This window comes from Photinus pyralis, unplaced genomic scaffold (assembly GCF_008802855.1).
Source record: "Photinus pyralis isolate 1611_PpyrPB1 unplaced genomic scaffold, Ppyr1.3 Ppyr1.4_LG4, whole genome shotgun sequence".
Classification (NCBI taxonomy): Eukaryota; Metazoa; Arthropoda; class Insecta; order Coleoptera; family Lampyridae; genus Photinus; species Photinus pyralis.
The window spans coordinates 43,893,464-43,921,086 of record NW_022170511.1 but is presented as its reverse complement, the minus strand read 5'-3'; the positions used below and the strand labels follow the sequence as shown (position 1 = coordinate 43,921,086).

Here is a 27,623-nt window from a genome sequence, read left to right as displayed (position 1 = left end):
CCTTTTCCATCGTTTATTGAAAATCAATCGGACGCGTGTGGAATTTGAATTTAGATTAAAGACAAAAATGTGGTCAACTTGATAAGCGAATTCGAAAAGAAAGCGTGAATCATTCGATCAGGCCATACGCCTCGCGAGCGAGCAGGTATTAGAAACTTGTTAATTTCAACTGATAAGGCCGAACTTATTTTCGAATGTAGTTGTTTCGTGACCGCGGGCGTTTCCACATGTTAATATCGCGTAGTAAATTATTGTACTTTCTTTTAAAAAAAATCGTTTTGGCGTTGCGATGGTATAAAGCAGACAAGGAAGCCGACCTGGTGAACTCATATAAATAAGGGAACAGCAAGGTACGAAATCTTTTGGTTTTTTTGAAATTGCGCACCGTCATGAGTCATCCACATTTTTACACATGTTCTGGTTATTTTCTCGATCAAAGCAAATTGATCCATTTGATCATGGTCGAAAAACACCCAATAAAAACTCAACGCCTGTTCTTTTTCACGGAAAAAAGTTCAAAAAAAGCATTCCCTCCCAAATTATTACTCCACCTTGTACCAGTGTGGTTTGATCATAATTTTTCTTTAGATTTTTGGGACTCATAAGGTAAAAATATAGATCGATTTACTTAAAATGTGGTCTCAAACGTGAGTCATTTGCTTAGACGCTCGGACATGTGTCATTGAAACGTACTTTTATGGAAAAGAAACCTGTTAATTTAAACTGATAACGTATTAGGTACTTATTTTCGAATGTAATTGTTTCGTGATCGTGGTTGTTTGAATGTATACATCCCTAAAATATGTGGCTTGGTGTTTTTGGACAATGCAAAGGTCTCATAAAGGTACGGAGAGTATTTACGCGCTAGTTTGTGATTCTTTTTTCAATTATAGTGCTTTGCTTTGGTTTATGGCATACGATTGCATCTCGTATTTAATTACGTGCATGCATGATGTAGAGGTTTATTATTTATTTACTCATTTCGTCCAAATGTAAAATGATGAAGTGGTGCTGTAACTGTGGTTCACTATCCGTGTTGGACTAGATCGTCAGTCTAATGAGTCATATAGTCGTAACGTAAGTTTAAAAGTATTTGGAACAAGGGTTTATTTGTTAAGTAATACTAGTTTTTTGAGCAAATTTCATTCAAATACCACATTGTAATTCAGTAATTAATTTTTAAACAAGTTAACAAGATCCTACCCTGAATAAGTTCATTTAAAATTGAAACTGTAAAAGAATGTCAAGTTAGGTTTTCAGGGGGACACATTTCTGCCTAAAAATTAATCCTCTCCCTTTTAACCACCGCCGCCCCATAACGACCCTCATGTCAAAAATGTTGTCACATCTTATTTGGAATGTCTTTCAATTTTGTGCCTAACCCTTTAGTATTTTTCCCACCCGCACGTTGGAAAGGTAGAAAAATACCCCCCCCCCCATGCTTTTTAACGTTTTGAAGCACCGGGAATCCGGATCAAACAAAATCATAACTTCTGGCGTTCTTGTCAGCCTGTTTGTACTCTCATTTTCGACTAAATGGGTAGAATCGTGTCAAAGTAACAAAAAACTGTCCATTTTTGAGGTTTTTCCATATTATGCCAAAACTATTGCAGCGTTCTCGGGTGGTATCTGTGCTAGCCACAGCAAATTGTTTACCTTATAACGATATTCGATAAGCAATACTAGAAGAAATAAAACCCCCTTCTAAGTTTGTATTCAACTCCGAAATGGGTCAACCATTTGAAATTTTTGAAATGTGGGTTGTTATGGGGCGGGGGTGACTGGCAAGGGTTTCATTTTACTGTAGAAATGTGTCGCCCCGAAAACTAATGTGTCACGAGTTTTTTACCATCTCAATATTAAATCACTCACTTTAAGTGTAGTGCACGGTGTTTTTCGAGTGCCACTATGGGGGGGTCCGTTAACTTGGCTCCCCCACTGAGAGATTTGATAGTCGTATTATTTTGAAATGAATGCGCTCGTTATGCGCTCATATGCGCCACCGATAATAACTCTTGCGCCATTATCGTTTTTTAGAAATCCGAAAAAACATTTGGGGGGGCCAAGTGAACGTAGCCCCCCCCAGTGCGTATTTTGTCCCTTGTAACTAGGTCACCTGATACACTTGGTTATGTGCTCAATTGCGCCACTTGAATTAAAGCTAGCGCCATTACGGTTAAGCCGTGACAAATTTTCAAAAAGTGGGGGGGCCAACTTAACGTTTTTAAAAGTTACTTTTTTTTAACTTGTTTTCATACGAAATTGTACTCTCAGGTATGCGCTGAAATGCGCCGTAAAAAGATATCTTTGCGCCATTATTGTTTTTTGGTTATCCTTAAATATATTTGGGGGGGGCCAAGTGAACGGAATCCCCCATAACGCATTTTGCTACCGGTATTTGTGCCACTTGATACATCTGGTTATGAGCTTAATTGCGCCACTTGAATTAAAACTAGCGCCAATACGGTTAAGCCATAAAAAATTTTTAAAAAGTGGAGGGTCTAACTTAGCGTTTTCAAAAGTTATTTCCGGAAGTGCGTCCATTTTGAAAATATTTTACATCGATTCGGCCTTCGGAGTAATTCCTAAATACAAATTTTTAAAAACCTACCAATTTTACTTTCTCAGAATCGTTTAACTAAAGCTCCCAAAAAAACACCCTGTATAGTGTTTCTGAAACACTATAATGGCGCCAAGATTTTTGTTTACGGCGCATTTTAGCGCATGATGAAAGGTACGATGTAGTAGAAAAAACATGTTAAAAAACGTAACTTTTGAAAACGTTAAGTTAGCCCCCCCCCTTTTTAAAATTTTTTTATGGCTTAACCGTAATGGCGCTAGCTTTAATTCAAGTGGCGCAATTGAGCGCATAACCAAATGTATCAGGTGACCTAGTTACAAGGAACAAAATACGTACTGAGGAAGGGGGCTACGTTCACTTGGCCCCCCCCCAAATGTTTTTTCGGATTTCTAAAAAACGATAATGGCGCAAGAGTTATTATCGGTGGCGCATATGAGCGCATAACGAGCGCATTCATTTCAAAATAATACGACTATCAAATCTCTCAGTGGAGGGGCCAAGTTAACGGACGATCTCGCTTATCTTAAGAGATAGAAATTTAGTTAAATGAGGGCAAGTTACAAATTTTCATGATGAATAATAATCTGAAAAGAAATTAAAAATATCTTTAGTAGTTTTGAAAATATCCCAAAAAAAACGAAAATTTCTGATTTACGTGTTTAATTTTTTGGGGATAGTGCTTTGGAAAAACAAAACGTTCTTTTATTGTGAACAAAAGTTTGACAGTTTGATCCATCTGTCTGATTGTAGCGTTGGCAGGGAACTAGTTGTGTTGAGAAAATTCGATTTTCATGTTTTGCAAGAAAATTATAATTCAAATTAGAACAAAATGCATAAGAATAAATAATATTAGCACAAACGTAAAATGACACTAAATGAAATAAGTCAATCTTTTGTTCACAACAAAAGATTGAACAAAAGATTTACACAGCAGCTTACTTAAGCGCAAAAATGAAAATTGTAAATTGTAGGTAAAAAATCTGATACTATTAACCACCAAGTGTGTGATATATCGTTATAGCTTAAGCGCCAGAAAAAAAGCCGTAATCTCTTAAAATGTTAAAATCCGAAAACGGCGCTCCATAAGAAACACTATAATAAGAGTTGGCGCACGCATGATTACGATCATCCGTCCCCCCCCCTTTTTAAAATTTTTTTATGGCTTAACCGTAATGGCGCTAGCTTTAATTCAAGTGGCGCAATTGAGCGCATAACCAAATGTATCAGGTGACCTAGTTACAAGGAACAAAATACGTACTGAGGAAGGGGGCTACGTTCACTTGGCCCCCCCCCAAATGTTTTTTCGGATTTCTAAAAAACGATAATGGCGCAAGAGTTATTATCGGTGGCGCATATGAGCGCATAACGAGCGCATTCATTTCAAAATAATACGACTATCAAATCTCTCAGTGGAGGGGCCAAGTTAACGGACGATCTCGCTTATCTTAAGAGATAGAAATTTAGTTAAATGAGGGCAAGTTACAAATTTTCATGATGAATAATAATCTGAAAAGAAATTAAAAATATCTTTAGTAGTTTTGAAAATATCCCAAAAAAAACGAAAATTTCTGATTTACGTGTTTAATTTTTTGGGGATAGTGCTTTGGAAAAACAAAACGTTCTTTTATTGTGAACAAAAGTTTGACAGTTTGATCCATCTGTCTGATTGTAGCGTTGGCAGGGAACTAGTTGTGTTGAGAAAATTCGATTTTCATGTTTTGCAAGAAAATTATAATTCAAATTAGAACAAAATGCATAAGAATAAATAATATTAGCACAAACGTAAAATGACACTAAATGAAATAAGTCAATCTTTTGTTCACAACAAAAGATTGAACAAAAGATTTACACAGCACTCTTCGCAAAAATGAAAATTGTAAATTTAGGAAAAATCTGATACTAAACCACCATGTGTGATATATCGTTATAAAGAGAAAAAAAGCCGTAATCTCAAAATGTTAAAATCCAAAACGGCGCCCATAAGTTGGGTACCCATATGTAAAAATGGGTGCTCTATGAGCAGTATTTTCAACTTAGTATTTCATAAATCCTTTAGGGAGATTCAAACGTCTGACCATGAAGCAACACTTTAAAAACTTTTTCTTCACTTCATACCTACTAATGTAATGATCTTATTAATCAGACATGCCGTGACGTGAATCACATAGGGCTTATGGAATACTTGTTGGAAATCACTCACACGTTACGCATTTATTTGAAAAATTTTGTTCGGTTTCAGATACGATCAATTTTAGGAAACCGATACCTTGCAAGTTGAGAGGACTATTAGGATCATTTTAAGAAACATGCTTCAGTCTTGGATCTTCTGACATCAAAATTCATGCCAGAAAATTTCATCAAAATTAGGGGTTCGCTTTCAGGCCTTTAGTTTTAAGGTATTGTACTAGAAGGGGCTCTATGAGCGTTTCCAGTTTGGAGTTCATTCTAAGTTTAAAAACTATTATACCTAATCACTCTTGCGTGCTTTAAAACACACGAAAGTTGCTTTACTTCACAAACTGATCAGGTCAAATTTGGTTGAAGCTTTCATGCTTCCAAATCTGTTCCACTTTTAATCGCAGCATTGCTTTAAAGTTTTGAATGAATGCACCAAAATATAGAAGATTTAAATACCTTTGACATTTCCTTCATATATGCCAGCATTATGGATGCATTTAAGGCTCTATTCGTAAGTAACTTCCTATTCATCCATGGAAACAACTTTTTTCACTACTAGCGTCTGATGACATGATTATTAACCTTTTTTCCACTTGTAAAGTAGGCTTTCTCGGCATTTGTTCAAAGTGGTTAATAATTTTTTATTATTAACTAGTAGTCAATAATGAGAACTGTCACGCTGTCACTTTTAGAAAACACAACCCGAAATTTCGCTCAATAAACGTTTAGACAAGTTCTCTAAAACGAATAATTGCCACCATTCGCAATTTCCAGAGAAATTACATACCTAAAATTATCACATTTTGAAAAAATTCGATCGAAATTACTCTTTGAAAAATCTCAATGACAGAACAAAATACGGCCTGTTTGACTTGTACTTCCACGTACTTGATTGACATGTTAAATTAAGAAACAAAAAATTCTGTCCAACCGTTCACTTTCTTATCAATATAATATGTTAATTAGAGGATTTCAAGTGCTAGTAGTGAAAAAAATAGTATATATACCACGGTAGAGAAGTCTATTATTGCCTTCGCACCTTACACCCCTCGGCGCAAGCGCCTCGAGATGTAATCTTGGTGCTCAGGCAATAATAGTGGACTTCTCTACCTTGATATATAATGTACTATTTCATATTCTTTATAATAGGCTTTACTGGAGTTGGATTTTACACCTACCAACGTTTGTTTAGATTTTACAACAATCGATTTAATGGACGGTATATTATCTTTTTCAACGGAAATCATTTAATTCACAAAGACGATGATTTTTTAAGCAAACGTCAAGTGACATTTCCATGGCAATCGTGAAATTACGAACACCCAGCCCACTTAATTAGACATGTATATTTGAGTATAACGTCAATATGACTTCATTGTATTTCCTATTTTTCAATTATACTGCAGGTATAATAAAAAATACTATAAGATTGATCTTTAAAGCACTTGCAACGTTAAAGGCACTCCGCTTTGCGTCGTGCCCTTAAACTCGTTGCGCGTGCTTTAAAGACTTGATTATACACTTGTATCTTAATATACTATTATGGGAGTCGTTTAGATTCTAGATTTGATAAAAAACTCAAAAGGGCTTTTGAGACTGTAAGTTTTTAAGTTCTCTGAAGTTTCTGTAAAATATATTTAAAAGCTTTTCGTCTTCAAGGGCCTCTAAAGATCTAAAGCTCTTTCAAGTCCTGGAGATTATCTCTTCTTTTTAATAAGTTCCATCTTTGTGGCATTTTGAGAGTTCCCGAAAACTTTTATTGGCATATGGAGTGTGTAATAGGACTTTAAGGTTTTTTAAGGACCTTTATGGGTCTCTTAAAAATCCGCCAACTGCTTAGAAATACTGTACAATCCTTTTAAACGCAATTGAAGTACATACCATTATTTTGAGCTTCCAAAGTGTTTAAAAAACTCCTTATAGAGTTTAAAGCTCTTTAAGAGAAAAATACAATAAATTTTAAATGTTTTAAAGGAATTTGAGTATCCAAGGGTGTTAAAGGGCTTCTAAGAGCCTTTCAGAAACCTTTAGAGCTCTTAAGGTTAATCGCTATTGTTAAGATGTAAGCGTTTGAGCCCTATAAGGATCTTTCAAATCTATCGTCCAAACATCGCAAAAGTTCTATAAGAGCCTTATGAATGCATTTAAAGTATACTTAGCTCCGTAAGCTAAGTATTTCAAGGCGACTTTCAGAGTTTAAAGTTCTCAAGCAAACTTAATAATTCAAGAATTTTGAAAAGCTTTTATGAAAGCACAAGAGTACATTTTTTATAGATTGAGCAGTACTTCCCAAAAGGACATAGTCATGTGCGCCGTTTTTCTTTACTAGAAGTATCTATGGTTAACGGAAACACAGACCTTTTTCGCTTTTCTTCATGTCTGTGTCAAGTAGAACTATTGTTAAATTGTTATCTAGCAAAATCTAACGACTTAATTTTTTGGTGTTTAAGCATTACTTCTTTAATTGAGCAGTTTGGGAAACATTTAAAATTAAGATATTCAACAATCCTTCTGCTTCCAATATCAGCTGTCATTTTGAACATATAAGACACATCGTTTGTTTTTAATTTTTCACAGAAAAAACGAATTCGGTGTCTAAATCCAATGTTTTATAGTTCTTTAATTTTTCAAAAAACTATGTCATTAATTAATTTCAATTTTATGTTCTTAATATCGCGATATCAGTTTCTAACTAATTTTTACTATACAGAATGGCTAAGAATTAAAGAACCGAGTCTATAAAATCCCCGAAGTGACAATTCCATTAGTTGTTTTTAATTTGGATAGTCCGAAAGTTAACATTTGGGGATAAAATGGTTGGGGACAAGCTCAATTGATTCATAGAAAACACCACCATAAATGCACAGGACCTCTTCAGAATTAAATGAGTTTTTGGGTTGTCCTCAAAATTCTCAGAAATAATTCCACTTCTTGCCAGAACTAATCTCGCATATATAGTTAATGGAATCTAAATCCTGACAACTACATTACGAAAGTCGAATCCGTGGACCAGACTATCGAAAAAATGCAAATCCGTTACCTTCCGAGACACACGGCGCAATAAATTTGTACCTTTAATTGCCAATATTTGTTAAACACGGGCGTACGATAAATAAATCAAAATTTTTATTAAGCGATTATTATAAAATACGACGTACGCCGTCGTAGAATAAAATATTGTGGGCGGACAATGCAAACCAACTTACTGAAACAGTTGCTCAATGCTGTTGGCTATGTTAGTCATCTGCTACTGTCGTGTTTTAAAATAATGTTTTATGTTTCTCAAACACGAGCCTCGTCGATTATTGTGGAAAAATGCGAGTTAAAAATTTAAAATAAAAAATTGCCCCGTACGCGCTAGCATACATAATGCGATCAAATGTAGAAAATGAGATGATATCGGTGATATTGGCTCGAGGCAATAATTATGATATTGTAGACGATCGGAGAGTGGTCGATCAAAGCCAGTATTCAAATCGGGTTTATAAATTTTATAATCAACACCTATTATGGACCACTACAGCTGATCTCTTATGCATGCAACAATCAAAGCAACAGAAAGGATTAAAATTATAAGGCATTCGTGTCTGGGCAGTCAGCTGGTGGTATACTTGATGGTAACCCCCGATTGTACGCTATGTGTGCAATATTCTATGAATAATTTCGAATTTCCGCCCCGTAAATAGCAGAGGGGGCCGGGTGCAAGGTCTACTTTAATTATTGTATTAAAAATGCAATAACTCGAGCATCTCATTACATTAAAATCTGTTACAGATTTAAATGGATGTAGTAAATAAGCGCGGATGGATGCAGACATAAAGAGTATTGCTAACAGCCGTGTTTTTGGTTGTAAAGTTTTTAATGACTCGAGGGGTCGCTCGCTACATTGTTACCTGTAACATCCACCTATTACGGTTTTAAAACTGCCGAATTCTTTATAATAAAAATGAAAAATATCGCGAGCATTCTTTCGATTTATTTTAACGAAAATTTAATTAAGCCGTGCTGAAAGCGTACCAATAAATTGTATTAACGCGACTGCATTTATACACACACACACACGATATCGCGAGATTAAGCCGAGATGTTTATCTCAAAATCGAGCAAGTTATAACTTCGTGTTGCGATTAAAACTAAGTACCACACACGAAATGTCCACTTAACAACTTCTTTCGTACACGATCGTTCTCTAATTCAAGAAAAGGCTTATCGCGTAAATTGCAAAAAAATCGCGGGCAGATCTTAGATTCGAACCTACGCCGCCGTCGCGACGTTTACGACGCGAACCGGTACAGTGGTGGAATTTAGTAATCTGATCACAAGACAAAATATAAATGAAAGTGCCACCTACCTATTTAGTCGACCCCGCTTTGCCAATATAAAGTGAAGAACACTCAGAAAATAAAACACTCGCATTAATCTTTGCCTTTTTGTTTATTTTAGTAATTTTGAAATATTAACATTTACATCACACAATTATGCTAAAGCTAAGGATCAGTTTTGAGTTAACGGCGAAAATTTTGATATGCTCGACCGCATGGGGAGCATAGCAAAATTTTCCGGAAATTAAACATTTATTCTATGGTGCAAAAGAAATGGCACAAATCCTATTCTATCTATACAAATTTGAACAACTCAAAAAGCCAGCGAACAGAATAGCTAAATTCCATCACTGTCGTTCACCGGGAACATACCTTTTTTTATATATATTATATGCTTATATAAATATGCTGTATAAATAATGTGCGTCGAATCAAAGAAACAGTTATAAATAATATCGTTAAATAACGTATTTATAATACAATTCTAGTTGAATATTTATTTACAATTACACCTAAACACTATTCGTGCATTTTACTATCATAGTTTTCACAATACGAAACGATATGTTTGATGTAGAATGGGACGAAAGTAATCTACTATAATACAGGGGTAGTGTTGCGGGACGCGAACCAACGTAGCCAACTTGGGTGGCCTCTGGCGCAAAATATCGGCTACTTTGATTCTATAATCGAATTTTACGCACAAATTTTAACGTCATACCCATGCCAGTTTGAAATTGTCATTTTATGAAAAGCGAAAATGGTACAGAAGTGGCAATTTTATAAAATCAACCCGGTCCTAAAAATTCTCATGAAAAGTTGCGCCAATAGATTGTTTCAAGTTAAGTTCAAGGAGAATAGGAATAGGAATACAATTCTGAAATAATAAAAACAAAAGAGCATCAAAAAATATTTTTTTAAATAGAACGGTTACTTTTTTCTGTATGTTCTTAACGAGCTTGAAGTTCTCTTTACATTGATATATCAAATAGGTTATAATTACCTTAGAAATAAGTTACAGTAATGTTTTTAAAACCAATCGCAGTAACTGTGGAAATTTAAACAAAAACAAAAGAGATTTAGCTACTACCTACAAGATATTTCCACTTCTCAAAAAGATCAAAATGAAGCCCTACCAACGTACCGACGGATAAAATCAACCGCGATCGTTTAATCCCTTTCATAATTTGAAGTGATGAAATGAATCATGCTTTACCAGAAACAAGAAAAATGATCGCTACTGGGATGACAAATCCTAGGAAACCATGCATGCACCAAAATATGTATGGCTGGGTGTTGTGAATGATTTTGTTAGGTCCCTATTTTGATGAAAGAACTCCCTAAATGGTTTTAACGATTTGCTGGAAAATGCATCACTAGTTATCCGGCGTGGTATGTGGTTTCAACAAAACGGGGTACCCCCACACAATTCATAAAAATGTTAAAGACATTTTACGTCTGATGTTTAGGAATAATTGGATAGCAAACGGTGGTCTTGTGACCAGATCTTTGCAGCCTGCCATCGCGTAGCTCCTCACATATTATAACTAGTGCGCAGAAATTTATTAAAAAGTTCCCGGCTGGGTATATCCAGAACAATGGGGGACATTTCGAACACCCATTACAATTTGTTTAATTAGCCTTAAGTTGTAATTAGTTATTTCGTGACTGTTTCTCATTTGTTTTTTTCGCTTCCTTTATGCTTTTTTTTCAATTTCCACAGTTACTGCGATAGGTTTTAATCACGTGACCGTAGCTTTAATTTCTAAAGTAATTATAACCTATTTGATATCATTGTAAAGAGAATTTCAAGCTTTTTATGAATACTACAGAAAAAGGAACCCGTTCTATTAAAAAAATGCGCCCTTTTGTTTTTTTGTCACTTGTTTTTTTTTAATATGTAGCTTTATCAGACAGTGAAAGTAGAGTATTATTGCTTCTTACATTTTTTTTCTTAAAAAAAAAAGAAATATACGCTTGGACTCGAAAAATCAATCACACTGTATAGTATACAATCGCTAAACATTTTTGCTCAAACCTTAAAATGTTAAAATGAAAAGATTTGATCAAGTGCCCATAAAGAAATAAAAATTTTAATTTGGATCAACTCTGCGAAGAGAGTGATTCAAAATTAAACTCTTATCTTTTGTTACTGGGGAGTATAGAATACTCCCCGGATCCCCGGTGGTATATTTCCCCTTATTCAGAATAAAAATCACTTTATTAAAGTGATGTTTCTTTAGAAATAGCGGACACCCTCACCCCCAGCCCAAAAAAATGTAACTCATAATTAAGCTACTTTCTTTTGTGACTGGCGGGTTCATGTGAATTCGCTCTCCGAAGACAGTCGCTGAAAATTAAACTACTCTCTTTTGTTGAATATCCCCCAGACTCCCTGGTGGTATATTCCCACTCATTCACAATAAACCTTAAAATATTGAAATGAAAAATATTAATCAAGTGCCTATAATAAAGTAAAAATTTTCATTTTAATCAACTTGACGGAAGTAAACTACTCTCTTTTGTGGCTGGGGGGTATTCCATACCCCCCAGACCCCCCGGTGGCATATTCCCCCTTATTCAGAAATGAAATCACTTTCATTAATTGAAGCAGTATTGATTTAGCATAATGTGATTTTTATTTTTAAATAGGAAGCATATACCACCGGGGGGTCTGGGGGGCATGGAATACCCCCCAGTCAAAAGAGGGTAACTGATAATTAAACTGCTCTCTTTTGTGACTGGCGGGGTCATTTGGATCAGCTCTGTGAAGACAGTCACTCAATATTAAACCACTCTCTTTTGTTGAATATCTCTCATGCCCCTTGGTGGTATATTCCCCCTCATTCAGAATAAACCTTAAAATGTTAAAATGAAAAATAGTGATCAAATGCCTATAATAAAATAAGAATTTTCATTTTAATCAACTTTACGAAATTAAACTACTCTCTTTTGTGGCTGGGGGGTATTCCATACTGATCTGGGGGTCTGGGGAATATACGATCCCCCCTCCATTCAAAAGGAGATCATTCATAATTAAGCCACTCGCTTTTGTGACTGGCGTGTTCACGTGAATCAGGTCTGCGAAGCCAGTCACTCAAAATTAAACTACTCTCTTTTGTTGAATATCCCCCCCCCCTCAGACCGCACGGTAGTATATCACCCCTTATTCAGAATATAAATCTACAGGGGTACAGTTTATTGAAAGTTCTATTGATTTTGCATAACGTTATAGATTATGTTATTGTAAATAAGGGGGCATATACTACCGGGGGGCCTTTTGGTATTGAAAGTAGAGTAGAGTAGAATATTTCTGCTTCTTACACTACTCTCTTTTGTTGCTGGGGGAATAAAAATCTATAGATTATTTTATTGCAAGTACTCGTGGCTATTGGACCCAACGGTGGTATATTCCTCCTTATTCAGAATAAAAATCTATACTTATTGTACAGTTTAATCAAAGTTCTATTGATTTAACATAGCGTTATAAATTACGTTATTGAAAATAAGGGGGCCTATATTCCTAGGTATGTAAAATTCAAAAAGGCTGGCCACCCTAAAAATTGGGATAACGAAGAAATTTCTTCTGAATTCCCAAAGATGCATAACATGGGGAGATATTAATTTTCAAGGAATCGAAGAAGTATATTCCCACCAGTGTGCATCAGTGTACCAACAAGTCAATTAAAATTAACTATGACTAAACGACTAGAGGGCGGTAGTTATTTTTTTGTCCCTTAAGGAGGCTATGCTTCAGAAAAGGTTGGGAATTGAACTGTAATTACAAGTTTTAAATTTAGAGCTCGCCTTTTATCTTCCTCTTGAATTATGAATCTCGGATGAGAATTTTCATTTTAACACTGACTTTCTTAACGTACTGTGGTGGAACTTACTGAATTTATTTGGAGCATAATTGTAACCCTCAAGGCACAAACTTGGCGTATAGTTTAAAGTAAAAATTTGTTACCAATCGTAGTTGAAACTAAATTCTAGTTAAAATACTGATCAATAATTTCAAAATATTATTCAAATGTGACAACATTTTTATTTTATTTATTTATTAAAATTTAAGCGCAACCTCGAATTCGTTAAAATTCAATTTAAATTCAAGTAATTTTTGAGTATGACCCAAAGCAGCATCAAATTTTTATAAAATTAGGGAAAATTACTAGGAGAGCTTGAAATCAAACCTCTTGAAATTAAGTGGAGTAAATTTTCCAGTGCAATAGCATTTTGATAACTTCAATTCGCTACTTATTGTGCGTATGAAACTAAAATTTTAAAGGTATAATGAAAGAATTAAAAAAATTAAGAATATAGAACCAAAAACTTGCGCTTTTTTGAAATACAACTTCATGCTGAACGGTGGCTTTGAAATATTCTATTGGAAGGTCGTTGAATTCAAAAAATATTATTTAAAATTGCCGTCGTATCAATCAGTAAAAAAATTTGCTTTCGACTTTGAGGGTAGTTTTCATTTTCCATTGTAAATATTTCCATAGCTTTTTGGCAATTTTGATTTTAACTGGGCATTGATATTGAATTAAATGATGAAAACTTTTAACATTTTTGAACTTTTTTTCAATCTGTGTACCTATCTAAAGCTAAAACTTTTTTGAGACGTCATTTTATGACCAGCTATAGAGTACCAATCTTGACAACATAACAGAAATTTGAAAATTCAGCAAAAATCTTACATAGGTATCATTTTTTGGGGGGACTTTTAAAACCTATTTTTTTTAATTTGTAAAATTGTAAATTTTAGGATTCATTTACTCTGCGGACTACAGGCATGACGCTAAAATTGTTAAATTTGTGCCGATTGACTGAGCGGTATCTCTTAATTAAACGCGCAACCAAAAGAGAGTTTCTGAAATTGTTTCACAAAAAAGTGGTATAGGCACTGCTGACTGACACTGAGAAAGACTGGCGTTGAACGATAATTATTACGTAGAGAGGGATTACACAAAATCGAAAATAATACTACACAGCATGCTATAAAATACATTACAAAATAAAAAAATATTTTTGGTTGTAACGTTTTTTTTAAAATTTGTACAAAAGTTTATGAGAGCTCCGTCTTGCCTGACTGTACAATTAATAATACTAAAAAAATGTTCAACATTTTTGCGTCGCTGCGAGGTACATGTAGTACTGGGCTAGCGATAATAAATATACCATGTTGCTATTTGTACCTTTCTCGTAGTTGATTTGTCGTTCCTGCTGTCGGGCATTTTCCGCCGCCACCTTCAGGAGACCCTGTATGTTTCTTAACAGCGTTTCGGTCGAGGAAATTGCGGCGTCCTGGCCGGGTCCGTTGACGGACGCCACTGCGCTCGCCAACGTCGAATAATTTAAAGCCGTGTGCTGCGAGTCGCTACCAGGCGCCGTCGGTAAGGGAAGATCGCCGTCGTCCAGGTCTGCAACACAAAAAGATGGAGGTCGTAAGAGGAATTTGCCCGAAATAATGATATAGGAAAAGTGGTCGTTGTGGAGGCATTGTTGCATATTAACTACAGGGGCGTATTAATAAAATACGAATAAAACAGCTGGAAGGAGGTTGTAATTTTCTTTCATGTTATAATTAGACGAGCGCTTCATATAAGTTAATTGCTAAAATATATATAAATTAAAACATTAAGGAAACTGGTAGGTACGCAGTTAACGCAGTAATGTGCGGAAAATATTAGGCATTAAATCATTATTTCCCCTCTTATTACGGGTCAAGCGATATGGATGAATCGTTTTTCTTATATTGAAAAATTGAATTAATTTTGCGGCGGAACGCGATTGCACGTAAGAATTTTGACGGGTTGTTTCCTCGGGACACCGTGCGATATGGTAAAATTGGAGAAATTTGCAATCGAAATAGCCAATTTGGCCGTTTAGCTAATAATAGTCGTGGGTAAGGATAATTGCTGGCGTGAGTCAGTCTACCATTTTGAAATATAGTCTTTGTTTCATATGATTTAGCATGGATGAAGTAAAAGTGTTTTTTGGTAACAAAAATATGGCATAATTAATGTTTCTCTCATCTCTGATTTTGCAACATTATTATTATCAATTGTGACGGATCAATAGTACTTTAAATTTGAGTGGAATTATTTAAGAAACCCCACTTTCACAAAATGGGTTATCTTTCGGCAGTGGTAATTGCAAAACTGCCTATTTGACTATAACCGTTTTTTCAAAATATCTGCAGTAATCGAATTTGTAATTTGCTCTAAAGCTATAAAGCCTACAGAAAAGGCTACCTAGGCGGCAACATTTTTTTTGAAAAGTTGCACGGAGAAAAATGTATGTTAAAGGTAATTGAAAATATAATAATAGCTATCAAAAAATATAATACGTATAGGGATAGCTATGAAGAATTATAAAATGTATCATATACATATTGTTCCAAGTGTATAGCTAGTTTTACTATATTATATTGTTTTAACTCATACAAAAAAACTGTGTGTAACGGCAACCATCTCATATGCATGCTTTTTTTAATACGGGAGTAGTTGAATTAACATTTCCGCTTTGTATTAATAAGTAACTTAGATTATTGCAACTAATATACACACCCTGCCAAAAATCGACTGCACCAAAATTTCTCGGGAATTCTTATTAATAGAATCCAAAACAATTCGTACTTTTCCGATCAGACTTCTCAATCAAAAGTTACAGACTAGAAACCAATTTCGAAAGAAAATTCAAAGGGCTGTAACTTTTGAACTAGTAGCCCAATCTTGGAACTGTTTGAAATTATGGATTCTACAGGCCACATTCTATAAGAACATTTTTTTCCGGGTCGATCTGAGACAATTTTTTTTACGGGGCTCAAAAAAAGGCAGTGTATACCTTCCTTTTTTACCAAAAATCGACTGCACCAAAATTTCTCGGGAAAGCACTTTTTCTTATTAATTTTGGTGCGTAGAATCCAAAACAATTCGTACTTTTTGGATCAGACTTCTCAATCAAAAGTTACAGACTAGAAACCTATTTCGAAAGAAATTTCATAGAGAATTAAAAAAGTGAGGCTGTTAAATTTTAAAAATTCTCTGCAACAAACAATTGCTGAATAAGTTTAAAACAATTGCGTTATTTATTTACTTATTTGACGTTATAAAATGGCAACGACGTCACAAATGACATTCATTTTTTGGTTCGTCAAATTGTAGCTAAGACCGTCTAATTTAACACTATGTTGTCTTATGGCTTAAAAATACAATTAAAGTTGCTTGGGCCCTTTTTATAGAACAGACTGTATGTACACATGTAGATTTTTCGCATTAGAACTAAAAAGAAAGCAACAACTGAACAATCACTTATCCTAACTTTACATTCGCAAAATTTTAACGAAAGCATAGCAACCCTTTGCCGAGATTTTCACATTTTTTCTCAGGTTTTTTTGTAATGCAACCTTACACAATTACAAAAAGGTCTTTACAATAACAAAATTTTGAATTATTTGATACAAAAAATCGTTTAATGATGTTCCGGCGCAGCCAAAATTTGAACAAAACCAGGAGCGTTATCTCAAAAAATTGCCGCACGTACGTAATTTTTCTTTTTTTGTGAGGGTCTCGTCCGTCTGTCTGTCGGTCTGTCCGTATGTTCCTCGTCCAATCGATTTCCAAGGATTTCAAGAATCAGTGCTATTGAATATGAGCCGGATTAAAAGTCTAGTTTCCGAATTCGAGCTGAAAAAAATTCCCCTACTGAAAATCGTATTCGATTCTATTTTTTTAATGCTCCATTTTTTTCGGAGTTCAGCAGTTTTAAGATTTTCGTAACCACTATTTCTGACGCCTAAAATGAATATTGATTTAAATCGTAGGGCCACTTTTATTACCATTCTGTATCCGGTAGTTTTTGAGCTCTTCCCATAAATAGCAAACAAATCAGAAAAGACACAATGTGGACCTTCCAAATAAAACGATTGCTTCCAAAGCCTACTGCACCTAATGAAAAATGAGAATATTTCTTTTAAAAGATGCCAATAACTCAATAACTACCGGATATAGGCATACGCATACAAAATGTCAATAAAAGAGGCCCTAAACTTTAACTCTACATTCATTTCTGGCATCAGAAATAGTAGTTGCAATTTGAAAAACGAAATGTTTGATATTTTCTGACTTTGAAAAATGGAAGCAGCTCTGGAAACTTTTTCAAGATTTTCGGAAAAATTCCTTAGATTCGATTATACGGGGTGTCAATTAAAAAACTTACAGTCTGCCATATTTTCCAAACTAAAGAAAATATTGAAAATCGCACAAAACCGTTTCGGGGGTATCGAGGGGGAACCAGAATGACGTTATGAGTGACAACCCCCCACCCAAGTTCTTGGCCGATTTGCCATAAATCCCTCAATTTCAACATTTAGTTTTTTGCTGTTAATTATTAAATTTTTGTTAAATTGTCTTAAGAAATATTGGCTTTATTGGTACCACTGGAAAGCATTTTTCAGTAGCTTTCCAACGATGCGTCACAAGTATGGGGTTGCAATTTAGGATTTTGGAAGAGGGGGGCTGGGGGATTAAGGGTGGATGGGGGTTCTTACTGATACGTCATTCTGGTTCCCCCTCGATACCCACGAAACGGTTTTCCGCAATTTTCAGTATTGTTTACTTCGGAAAATATGGCCGACTGCAAGTTTTAAAATTGACACCCTGTATAAGAGAACATTAAGCAAAAAATAACAAATCGAATGTTTCTACTTAAAATACGAAGATGGCGCCACTTTTGGGTTTTACGGAAGCGCCATCTTGAAATTATATTATTTCAGTTGGCAATGTTCTATTATGGCTGTAAATCAAATTTCAAGTTTCTATTTTAGTTTAATAGTTAATAGTTATTGTACAACTAGTTTTGTAAGTGATACTTTTTTTCATGAATTTGCAGTTTGATTAATGAGGGCGAGTAATTCTGAAAAAATTAAGCAAAATCAAGACTTCAGTTGAGGAAAAAGTTAAAAGAGAAATGCAATTTTTTTGTTATACAGGGTGGTCTGATCCATTTCATAGCTCAGGAGCTTAAAACTGTTGAACAAATAGCGCAGGGATTACTAATATTGTTGTTGTCTATTGAATGACTTGAAAATTGGGTCCCCCAATCCCCACTTTTGAGATGTACGGGCGCAACTTTGTAATTTCAAATGGGATCTCAAATTTTTTATTCCTTGGTTATTTGTTAAAATTTTTCTTATAAAACGGTGGACGCCCTGTATATTGACCAAGTCGAATTTTTTTCCAAATTAGATGTGTATTGTGAGAAAACGGTACAAGTTATTTATTATTAGCCATTACTAGCCATACATTTTTCCCATCTCTCGTGGAATTTGTGGATGCCTCGCCAAAAAATTCTTCATTTCTGCCAAACTCGTCATTGAGCCATTTTTTCACTGTCGTAAGAACTCGACCAGTGTTGCCGATAACGGTCTCCAGTAATTGTTTTGTCCGGTTTTACTAGCTCATCTTAAATGATCACATGATCTTTTTCGCGTAGAATTCTCGAAATAGATCCACTTTCCACCGCCTACCACTATTCCACGCAAAAAAAAACTTTCTTTTGTACCTTTCACAAGTGGTTCTTTGGTGTTTTTTTTTTGCTTCGGTTCAGTGAGTTCTTCTGGAACCCATGGTTTGAAACCCTTTTGTGATGGTCAACCGCGTTTCTCGTTTTTCACGTCAAAATCTTCGCTTTTCAATTTTTTTTAACAACTGACAACATTGCGTTAGGTCAAGAACATGTTCTCAGAAGCTTTTACAAGCAATCGATGCGATTCGGAGGCATTTTTCTTCAGGAAAAAGCAAAACATCGAGTTGGATATTATCGACAGATGTCAAAATAATAAATAAACACCATTTATTTGTAACTGGGACTATATACCTATTGGGAATTTTCATATTTGTCTACCTATGTATATTACATCCTGTATATATAAGAGTTTAAATTAACAGTGTGCAATTGTTTTTCGAAATAAAAGAAATACGATGAAATAGACACTTAGAAATGAATCTAATAGCACAATACACACTGAAAAGATCATTAACTACTTTTGTGTTTTGTTTCAGAACCTGGATCTGCCGTGAGCGACCAATCATGGGTAAGTGAATTACATTTATTATTATGATGTCCATTTGTGTTTACGATGCACTTATTTGTTTGCATCTTTTACAGTACATAAACGGTTGATAATTTCTCTCCTGCGGTAGCAAAATTCATATTATATTCTTATTTGAAGATTATGTTAGCACTTGTACCATAGATTAATTTTAATCTATGCTCGTACCAATAAGTGGAGCTAAATTCACATTAGCTAAACCCCTGGCTAAACCTAAAATCTATTGGAAAAAGATCTCGCCGTAGTAAAACTGATATTAAAGGGAGTGTCACAAGGTCACACTTGAGGGCCTGTGGTTTTTGAATGGAAGTTCGGTACAAATGCAACATTTTTATTTAATATTCTCCAGCAATCGAGAATTGTGGCGCAATTAAAAAAAATTGCAATTTGGTTACACGGTTATTTGTAATCATCGTTGGGGATATTCGAAATCAAATCATAATCGCAGTTTGCAATTAATTAAAATTAATAAGTTAATTACGGGCGTTATTGCTCCTAGAAACCACTTCAAAAATAGTGAGCGGCATCTTAATTACCATACAGCGTTGACCAATAACGCGAACGTTGTAGCTGTAATTAAAGAAACGCGGGAATGTTTAATTATTTATAGATATGTTAATTAGAATCCGACGTGTATAGTACTGGAGGTCTTTTTCTTTTCAATTATTAAGTCGTCAAAACGAAGCGTGTCAGAGTACCATCTATCTCGTGCCCTCTACCGTCGCGCATTAAAATTCCGCCATCGAATCTTTTTCTCATCGTCTTAAAACAAACAAATTAGCCCCGCATATTTCTTGTCGAGTAAAAACAAGGTAAAACCAACACGCATCGGCAATCAAATATGATTTATACGATGTTAATGTTAACTTATATCATTTCGATGCACGATTACAATAAGAGACCCTCTCGCCCGAAGAGAAAAACCTGTTGACAACCGCTCCAAAGTTAATCGACGCAACAGTCCATAAAGCGAATTTTCGAATTGTAACTCGATTCCCTATTTGTGCAATCAAAAATATTTATGAATGCTGGACTGGTTTTCTTCAGTTGGCTAAGCACACGCATATTCTGAAGAAAAAAATGAGGAAAAAACCTTGAGGTTGCAGCATTGACTAGACTTTGTCCAGACGTGGCTGTAAAATTTTAATTTTAACTCACGCAATTTACCGTTGACTAGGATTTACTAGAAGTCGCCTTTAGCGGTCTTAAAGTGGATTTACACAAAATTTTATTATCCTCTCAGTGGAAATTCCACCTTTTACGGTCAATGTCGAATGCAGATGGCGCTTGCGGTTAATCTTGCTGTTTATTATTAGTTTTTTTACTGTCTTGACTTTACTTTTTTATGAGGGAAAGTAGTATATTACGGGAATATAAGGTGCATCCGAGCATTTTTTTTACAATAATGGTAGAATTTAGTTTCGATCAGGAAAAGTGCGAACTTTTAGTCCTAGGAGAAAAAGTGTTTTGCTAATGTCATTATTCATACAAAAATGAGTGTTAGATGGCGCTTCGTACGGAACACAAAGATTAATTTGAAGCGCTTATTTTAAGTTGATTGGATTTTTTTCTACCGTCCAATGCCTCCAATAAGAAATTACAAAGTAATGTTGTAAGAGGTCAAGATGAGTCACTTGCATCATTAATACAGTACGTCAAAAAGACCAACCATGTAAACTAACGATTAATGACTAATATTTAAACCTTAATTATAATTTTTTCTCCCATACCTTGATCCTTCTCATCGTCATCGTCCGGATCGGAGATGTTATCGTCGTCGTCGTCGTCCGGAACGGAATGCGTCGGCGAGTGCGGCGAGGGCGGTACGTCCGGTTCGCTACCGGAATGGTCGCCGTCGACCGGCGATCCTGCGCTGCCGCCGCTCGCGTTTTTCGATAAATTTAATACTGGACTCGTATTTGGTGAACCTGCAATAATAAAAAAAGGATTTAATTAATGGTTGTAAACTTGCGATTCAAAGTTTTAGGACGCGATCTCGTACGCCATAAATTACAGAAGGGAAACGCAATTAAACACACATAGCAGAGTAGCATATGCAGAAATTGAAACGAGTCCAAATAAAGCTCCGATATAAATTACGTCCCCGATTCTTCTCAATTGACCTATCTGTCTAAATCCTTCGGATTTAACTCGACGCATTTATTTTATTGCCTTTCACTTGTACGACATTAATTAACTTGCCACCCAGATTCGGGTCCTTCGAATCTTGTTTTAATATCATTGTAAGAGGCAAGTATTATGTTTTTTCGCACGGAAACTGTCCTTTGCTAAGGTTCAATTGTGATTGGTTCCTTTGATGACTATTTAACAAAAGAAGTAGGCGAAGAAGCCATAACAAACATTTTTTTAATTCAGGGTAGCAGTTCAAACTATAACTCGAAATTCGGTTACTTAAAAACCAGTTAAATATTGTAAACCCCCTGCAATGTCGTGTACTTATTTGTGTTCTAGCCAAAATCAAAGGAAACATTGCGTTTTTTTGGAAATACGTTACAAACAACTTAAACAATATAATATTTCATTTAAAATAGGGCATGAAAATTGTAAGATATTGCATATGATTTATGAATGAAAGTGTTGAGAATTCAAAGAACTCAAAGATATGTAGGTATGTTAAAGATAGTTTGATTTTGTGTTCAAACCTTTGAATAAAAACAGAACATTGATGAACCAGATGTCAAATATACAGTGTGTTTCCGGATTGTCTTCACCATACGTGTAATTGATCAAAAATGTTTGAATCTCGTTTTGATGTTTTGGAATCCCGGCCTGCTTGATCTGAAAAAACTTTGAAGCACGTTTTTACTTTTTAAAATCCAAGATGGCCATGACAATTGAGAAAAAGAGAATTTTATTTTGAGATAAAGTGCCATTTCGGTCAATAATACGGCAAACTGTTATTAAGAAATGTTGTTTAGAATATGAAATGAAATTTTATAAATATTGGAGCACTTTGATTAAATCAATTGATTTCAAACAAATTGTTTTAGATATAACTTGACAGGTAATATAATTCATTTGTTTTATTTACTCAGAATGCTGGTTTCTGTCGTTGCTATGCAAAACTATAAATCAAACACTGATCTGTACCTCCGATATCTCGGTAGAGCGGTGAACTGTAGTTGTATGGGCTGTGATCTGTCATCCATAGGTCGGTGGTTCAAATCCGGCTCGAAGGATTCACTTTTTACATTTCCTTATCTTGTTCATTTCACTGATATGATTATCACTAATTGGCGTTGTCATTATCACCTTCGATAGCTCAGTTGGTAGAGCGGTGGACTGTAGATGCAATATCAAATGGTAATCCATAGGTCGCTGGTTCAAATCCGGCTCGAAGGATCCATTTTTTGTTTGTTTAATTAAAACGGTTATACTACAATATTCTAGTTCCTCTACTCACTACTTACTTACTACTATGGGTTTTATATACAGGGTGGTGGCTTGCGTAACGCATCGTAGGGATTTCACTGTAAAATTCACCACATGCGATTATTGACTCCCCAAATTATTTTATTTTATTAAGGTTTTTTTGTAGAAAAAATTTGTTTACGTCAATCAACCGTATTAGTTTTCAATTTTTTGCATAATAAAGACGGAAAATTGGAAAAATAAAACCCCCATCTTTTTCAATAATCTGGGATGCCATGGAATTTTATAATACAAAAACTACGCCCATATCCGTCATGCCATGGAATGTCTGCTTTAAAACAAATCAAATTCTATCAAAAAGTATTATATTTAAAACAGCGAATTCAACATAAAGAAAGACCAAATTACTAAAAACGGTTTCCTAATATAACAATTTACAATAAATGTTCGAATAAGTTACCATTAACTGCAAGACAGTAACCAAGTCGATCATAAAATCCATTTCGAACTGCTGCTAATTGATAACTGGATATCTTTTTGTTTTAGAAAATTCCATGGCATCGCAGATTATTGAAAAAGATGCGGGTTTTATTTTTCCAATTTTCCGTCTTTATATGAAAAATATTGATTGGCGTAAAAAAAAATTTTTCTACAGAAAACCTTAATACATTTTTGCTCTAAAATAATTTGGGGAGCCAATAATCGCATGTTATGAATTTTACATTGAAATGATGCGTTACGCAATTCACCACCCTGTATATTCAATACACTGACAAGCATATATACCATGAATATCCGTTCTAATATGCAAAGATGTTCCATAGAGATTCCTCTAATCATAGAGAAGTTTCCTAATACGTCATGTAGATTTTATCCATGCTCCTAAAATAAATTCTTTGTGCTGAGTGCAGTTTTCTGTATCTTAAGCGTCTGGTACTTTGTATACAGGGTGTTTGTTAAACATGCCCCAAAAATTAAAGATATCATTTCTTGGCCTATTTTAAGCATATGTTATCCTTTGATGATTTTTGAAAAAGTGCTTTGTTACAAAAATACAAGGCCAAAAAATAGGACTACCGACTAAAAATTACATGAATCATTTCGGTTATAGGAAATCATTCAACGTACAGTCGCCTAGCTTGCAATGAATTGCTCTGAGCAAGTCCATAAATCACTTGCATGTCAGTCACCTCTGCATTCGTATAGTGAGCCATGATAGAGAACGACAGAAATTTCATGCAAGATAGCCAAACGTCAAAATGACAAAAATAAAAAGCAAAAAAACAAACAAAATTATCAACCAAAAGGAATCGTGTAATATTGCTAAGATAACAAGTCCGATTTTTTCGGCCTGTATCTTCGCAACAAAGCGCTTTTTCAAAAATCCTCAAAGGATAATCCTTAGAATAGTCCAAGGAATAACCTCTTTAATTATTGTCGAATGTTTAACAAACACCCTGTATAATGGAAATAACAATTTTCAGTTTTCACAAGGTATTAGTAATATGACATTCATGTGAATAAAATGTAATCCAAAGCCGTTTGATTCAAGCATTGCTTTGTTTTGTCTGAAGGTTCATTTGCTCTCTGGATGCATGTACTTCTGCGATTTCAACAAAATTTTCCTACAGATTTAATATCTTTGAGATGACCCTATCTTGTGCCACTGATTAAATATTTGTACAGTAAGAATAAAGGCCACCTCTCCCATACATTATTTTCCGGAGTGAAATTCCCTGAGTATGTCTAGGGCTATGCGTATTTCCATTGACTTTAACACAAAAATGAATGCTACTTCTATAGCAATAATTCCATGGCTTGCTCGAAATTATTTAACATTTTTCGTTTATTCGCATAGTCACCATCAACACGGCCATGGAATTGTTGCCATAAGAAGTACATTGTAAACTTCTAGGCAAAAATTCAAGATACATTTTTAAAGTTGGTATCGCCGATTTTGTAATTTTTTCTCATTCGAATGACGTAAAAATCCAATATGGCGCCCGTAAGAAATAAGAAAGTTGATGTGATTTACTCAACACCTACAAGTGATAAAAATGGTATTTTAGTACCATCAGAAAGCTGAGACAAAATTACTAAGGGTTTGTTAAAATTATTTTTTGATATCTTTTTTCAAAAATAGTTCTTTGGCCATAACTACACTATTTGTGGAGCTACAAGAAAATAGTTCTGCCCATTTAAGCGACCTTCTGTCTCTTACGGTTTACGAGACCCCCACAGTGGAAATGAAAAAAAAAGCTCACCCTCTATATAAATAAAAATGTTTTTTCACTACTAGCGTCTGATGACATGATTATTAACCTTTTTTCCACTTGTAAAGTAGGCTTTCTCGGCATTTGTTCAAAGTGGTTAATAATATGGACATTATTAACTAGTAGTCAATAATGAGAACTGTCACGCTGTCACTTTTAGAAAACACAACCCCAAATTTCGCTCAATAAACGTTTGGACAAGTTCTGTAAAATGAATAATTGCCACCATCCGCCATTTCCAGAGAAATTACATACCTAAAATTATCACATTTTGAAAAAATTCGAACAAAATTACTCTTTGAAAATATCTCAATGACAGAACAAAATACGGACTGTTTGACTTGTACTTCCACACACTTGATTGACATGTGTTATATTAATAAACAAAAATTTCTGTCCAACCGTTCACTTTCATATCAATATATTATGTTAATTTAGAGGACTTCAAGTGCTAGTAGTCAAAAAAATAGTATATATACCACGGTAGAGAAGTCTATTATTGCCTTCGCACCTTACACCCCTCGGCGCAAGCGCCTCGAGATGTAATCTTGGTGCTCAGGCAATAATACTGTACTTCTCTACCTTGATATATAATGTACTATTGTATGTATGTCTGTCTCTTATGCCTATCTAAATTGTTCATCCGATTGCGATGAAACATTGAGGAATGGTTGGACGTATGCCCGCGAAAGTTTCTGAGTTACTAAAACATATCCCGAAATTCCCACGGGAACAGGGGAAAAATGGAATTTCCCACGAACGCGAGAGGTACAAAATTCGCCTACAATATTTCTTGTTAACTGTTGTAACAGGTCGTTTTCAAATATTTAGTTTTGAATGCGTATTTTGGTCAACATAGGGAAATTTCCACATGTACCGCTTCATAGCGAGCGTGAACCAGAAACGTATTGCGGAAAGCGTGAGCGCAGTTGCAACCTAAAAGTTTCGTTCCGCTAAAAGTTTCGTTCCGTTCTTGTTTTAAAACCAAGCACGTGACGGAAATACGGGTTTTCTATTGGTAGAGCACGCCACTGGAGGTCATTTGCGTTCAGAAATAAGTACTTTTTCGATTTTTCTGGTGGGCGAGTTTCAAATAGCGAAAGAAGGGAGAGCAAGGGAGATTCTTGCTTGAGTTCACGAGTCGAAACTATTTGGGTGCGTTAAAATTAAAAAAGGGATTTTCGAGTAATCACGTACATTCCTTGTGCGTTAATTTGAATAATTTTAAGTGCGTTGAAGTTATAAAAGCATGCGCGTACCACTTTTGTGTACGAGTGATTTATGTGAGATTCGCGATCGAAATTCAAGAACCAAAACGTGCATTTATTGAGTGAAATTTACCAGAGTAGTAGTAATGAATTAACAGTTTAACTTCGGGTAAAAATATATTAAGTACCGAGAACTCTGAAAGGGGGAATAAATCGGAGAAAAGCTAGCAAATTCAGGCTTGCGGCGAATGGGGAGTTACCTATAATTTTATACATATGCGAATAGGCGAATTAAAGTAAATTCTGGGACGAAGAAAAACTTTGTAGCAGCTGAATTCGTACAAAGGCCGTTTATTTACGAGTGATAAAATTTACGCGAAGGAACATTTTCGAGTCGAAAAAATCCAAAACGGGAGTAAATAAAATTACATTAAAACTCATTGCGATAAACAACAGGTTCTTTCGGATCGCTGACAGTAACGGCTGGTTAAAAGCAGACTTCTCAAAGTGAAGGTATACGGCAGGGAATTTAAAGACAATTAATCGGTCTATTTTTCCTGCAACAAGACCTAGTTAATAAATTGGGCGTAATTACTTGGGCGTAATTACTATCGACACAACGGAACATTTGCAATTTTGAATCAAATATTTTTATTAATGAGTTCTGGCCCCATCTTTCAGTTTTTAAAACGTTGCCTACGTTAAGTAAAATAATTAAAAATTCAAAAACGAAGACCTGCTAGGAGAAAAGGGAGATGAATCCCAGTAAATGCTACATTTATTCCTTCAAACCTTCAACGAATTGGTGCCGCGTTACCACAAGAGTTCCGGTCCCAGTGGAGTCCTACATTTTGAAGTGAGTTCAAGTACCCAAAATAGCAAGTATGGAAATGGAAAGGCTGACAACGGAGCAGTTCGATCTCGCAAAAGCCGTGGAGAGATCCTTATCCAACCTGAAGAAAGAAGCTGGGAGGATCCTACGAGCATCTTCGGAAGCTAAGGGTCCTGTCATCAAAGAAAAAGGAGTAAGCGCATTGGGCTACCTTCAACCAACGACGCTCACAGATCATAGTCCTGCCACAAGGGCCAGAACATGATTACTTCGCCAAGAAGTCGTATAAGCAAACCCATGAATTGGGCATAGACTACAATGAATACCTCATCGCAACGGCAGCTGCGGCGAGCCGAACGAGACAACATCTCAAGTGGAGACAGCGTTGGAAACAACACCCGACCGCAAACATGCCGCCACTTAGCGGTAACGACACCTGGAGGGCGAGGTCCCCTACCCAGCCTGAGTGACACTTACCCACAACACTGCAAAAGAAGAATCATAGTATCGCTTTGTGAGAAGGAATCACGAGAGGAAAAGGAATACGGAAGGGTTCCTCTCCCGCGGATACAGATCCCACAATTTTAGGGCGACTACGCGACATGCCCTGCTCCACGAAATGGTACACTCCAACGAGAGGTTAACCGACGTGGAAAACAAATCTAAGAAGTGTGGCCAGCAAACTACTACAGCACCTGCCGCCTAAAAGAAGAATCCCAGGA

The 27,623-nt window shown here is 35.4% G+C and overlaps 2 protein-coding genes and 1 non-coding gene across 5 annotated transcripts in view; 2 read left to right on the top strand and 1 right to left on the bottom strand.

Moving 5' to 3' along the window:
* Positions 1–223: 223 nt before the first annotated feature.
* The window catches only part of LOC116169834, a 182,782-nt gene continuing 155,382 nt past the window's right edge, over positions 224–27,623 (top strand). Inside the window, exons 1-2 of one of the 2 annotated variants that reach the window (XM_031486012.1) lie at positions 224–350; positions 19,146–19,177. In XM_031486012.1, the coding sequence (XP_031341872.1) occupies positions 19,174–19,177 (4 nt within the window). In that variant the 5' untranslated portion in view covers positions 224–350; positions 19,146–19,173. Of the gene's footprint in view, positions 351–19,144; positions 19,178–27,623 lie in introns of those variants that run through there. The other variant, XR_004145088.1, reaches the window with a different exon arrangement.
* LOC116169832 (dachshund homolog 1-like) overlaps positions 13,265–27,623 on the bottom strand; it is a 162,536-nt gene continuing 148,177 nt past the window's right edge. For both annotated transcript variants that reach the window (XM_031486010.1, XM_031486011.1), the window contains exons 6-7: positions 20,926–21,123; positions 13,265–14,501 (exon numbers count right to left, since the gene is read on the bottom strand). In XM_031486010.1, the coding sequence (XP_031341870.1) occupies positions 14,200–14,501; positions 20,926–21,123 (500 nt within the window). In that variant the 3' untranslated portion in view covers positions 13,265–14,199. The remainder of the gene's footprint in view (positions 14,502–20,925; positions 21,124–27,623) is intronic.
* On the top strand, positions 22,468–22,558 carry Trnay-gua. The gene is given in 2 exon segments: positions 22,468–22,504; positions 22,523–22,558. It is a non-coding gene; the product is annotated as a tRNA-Tyr (tRNA).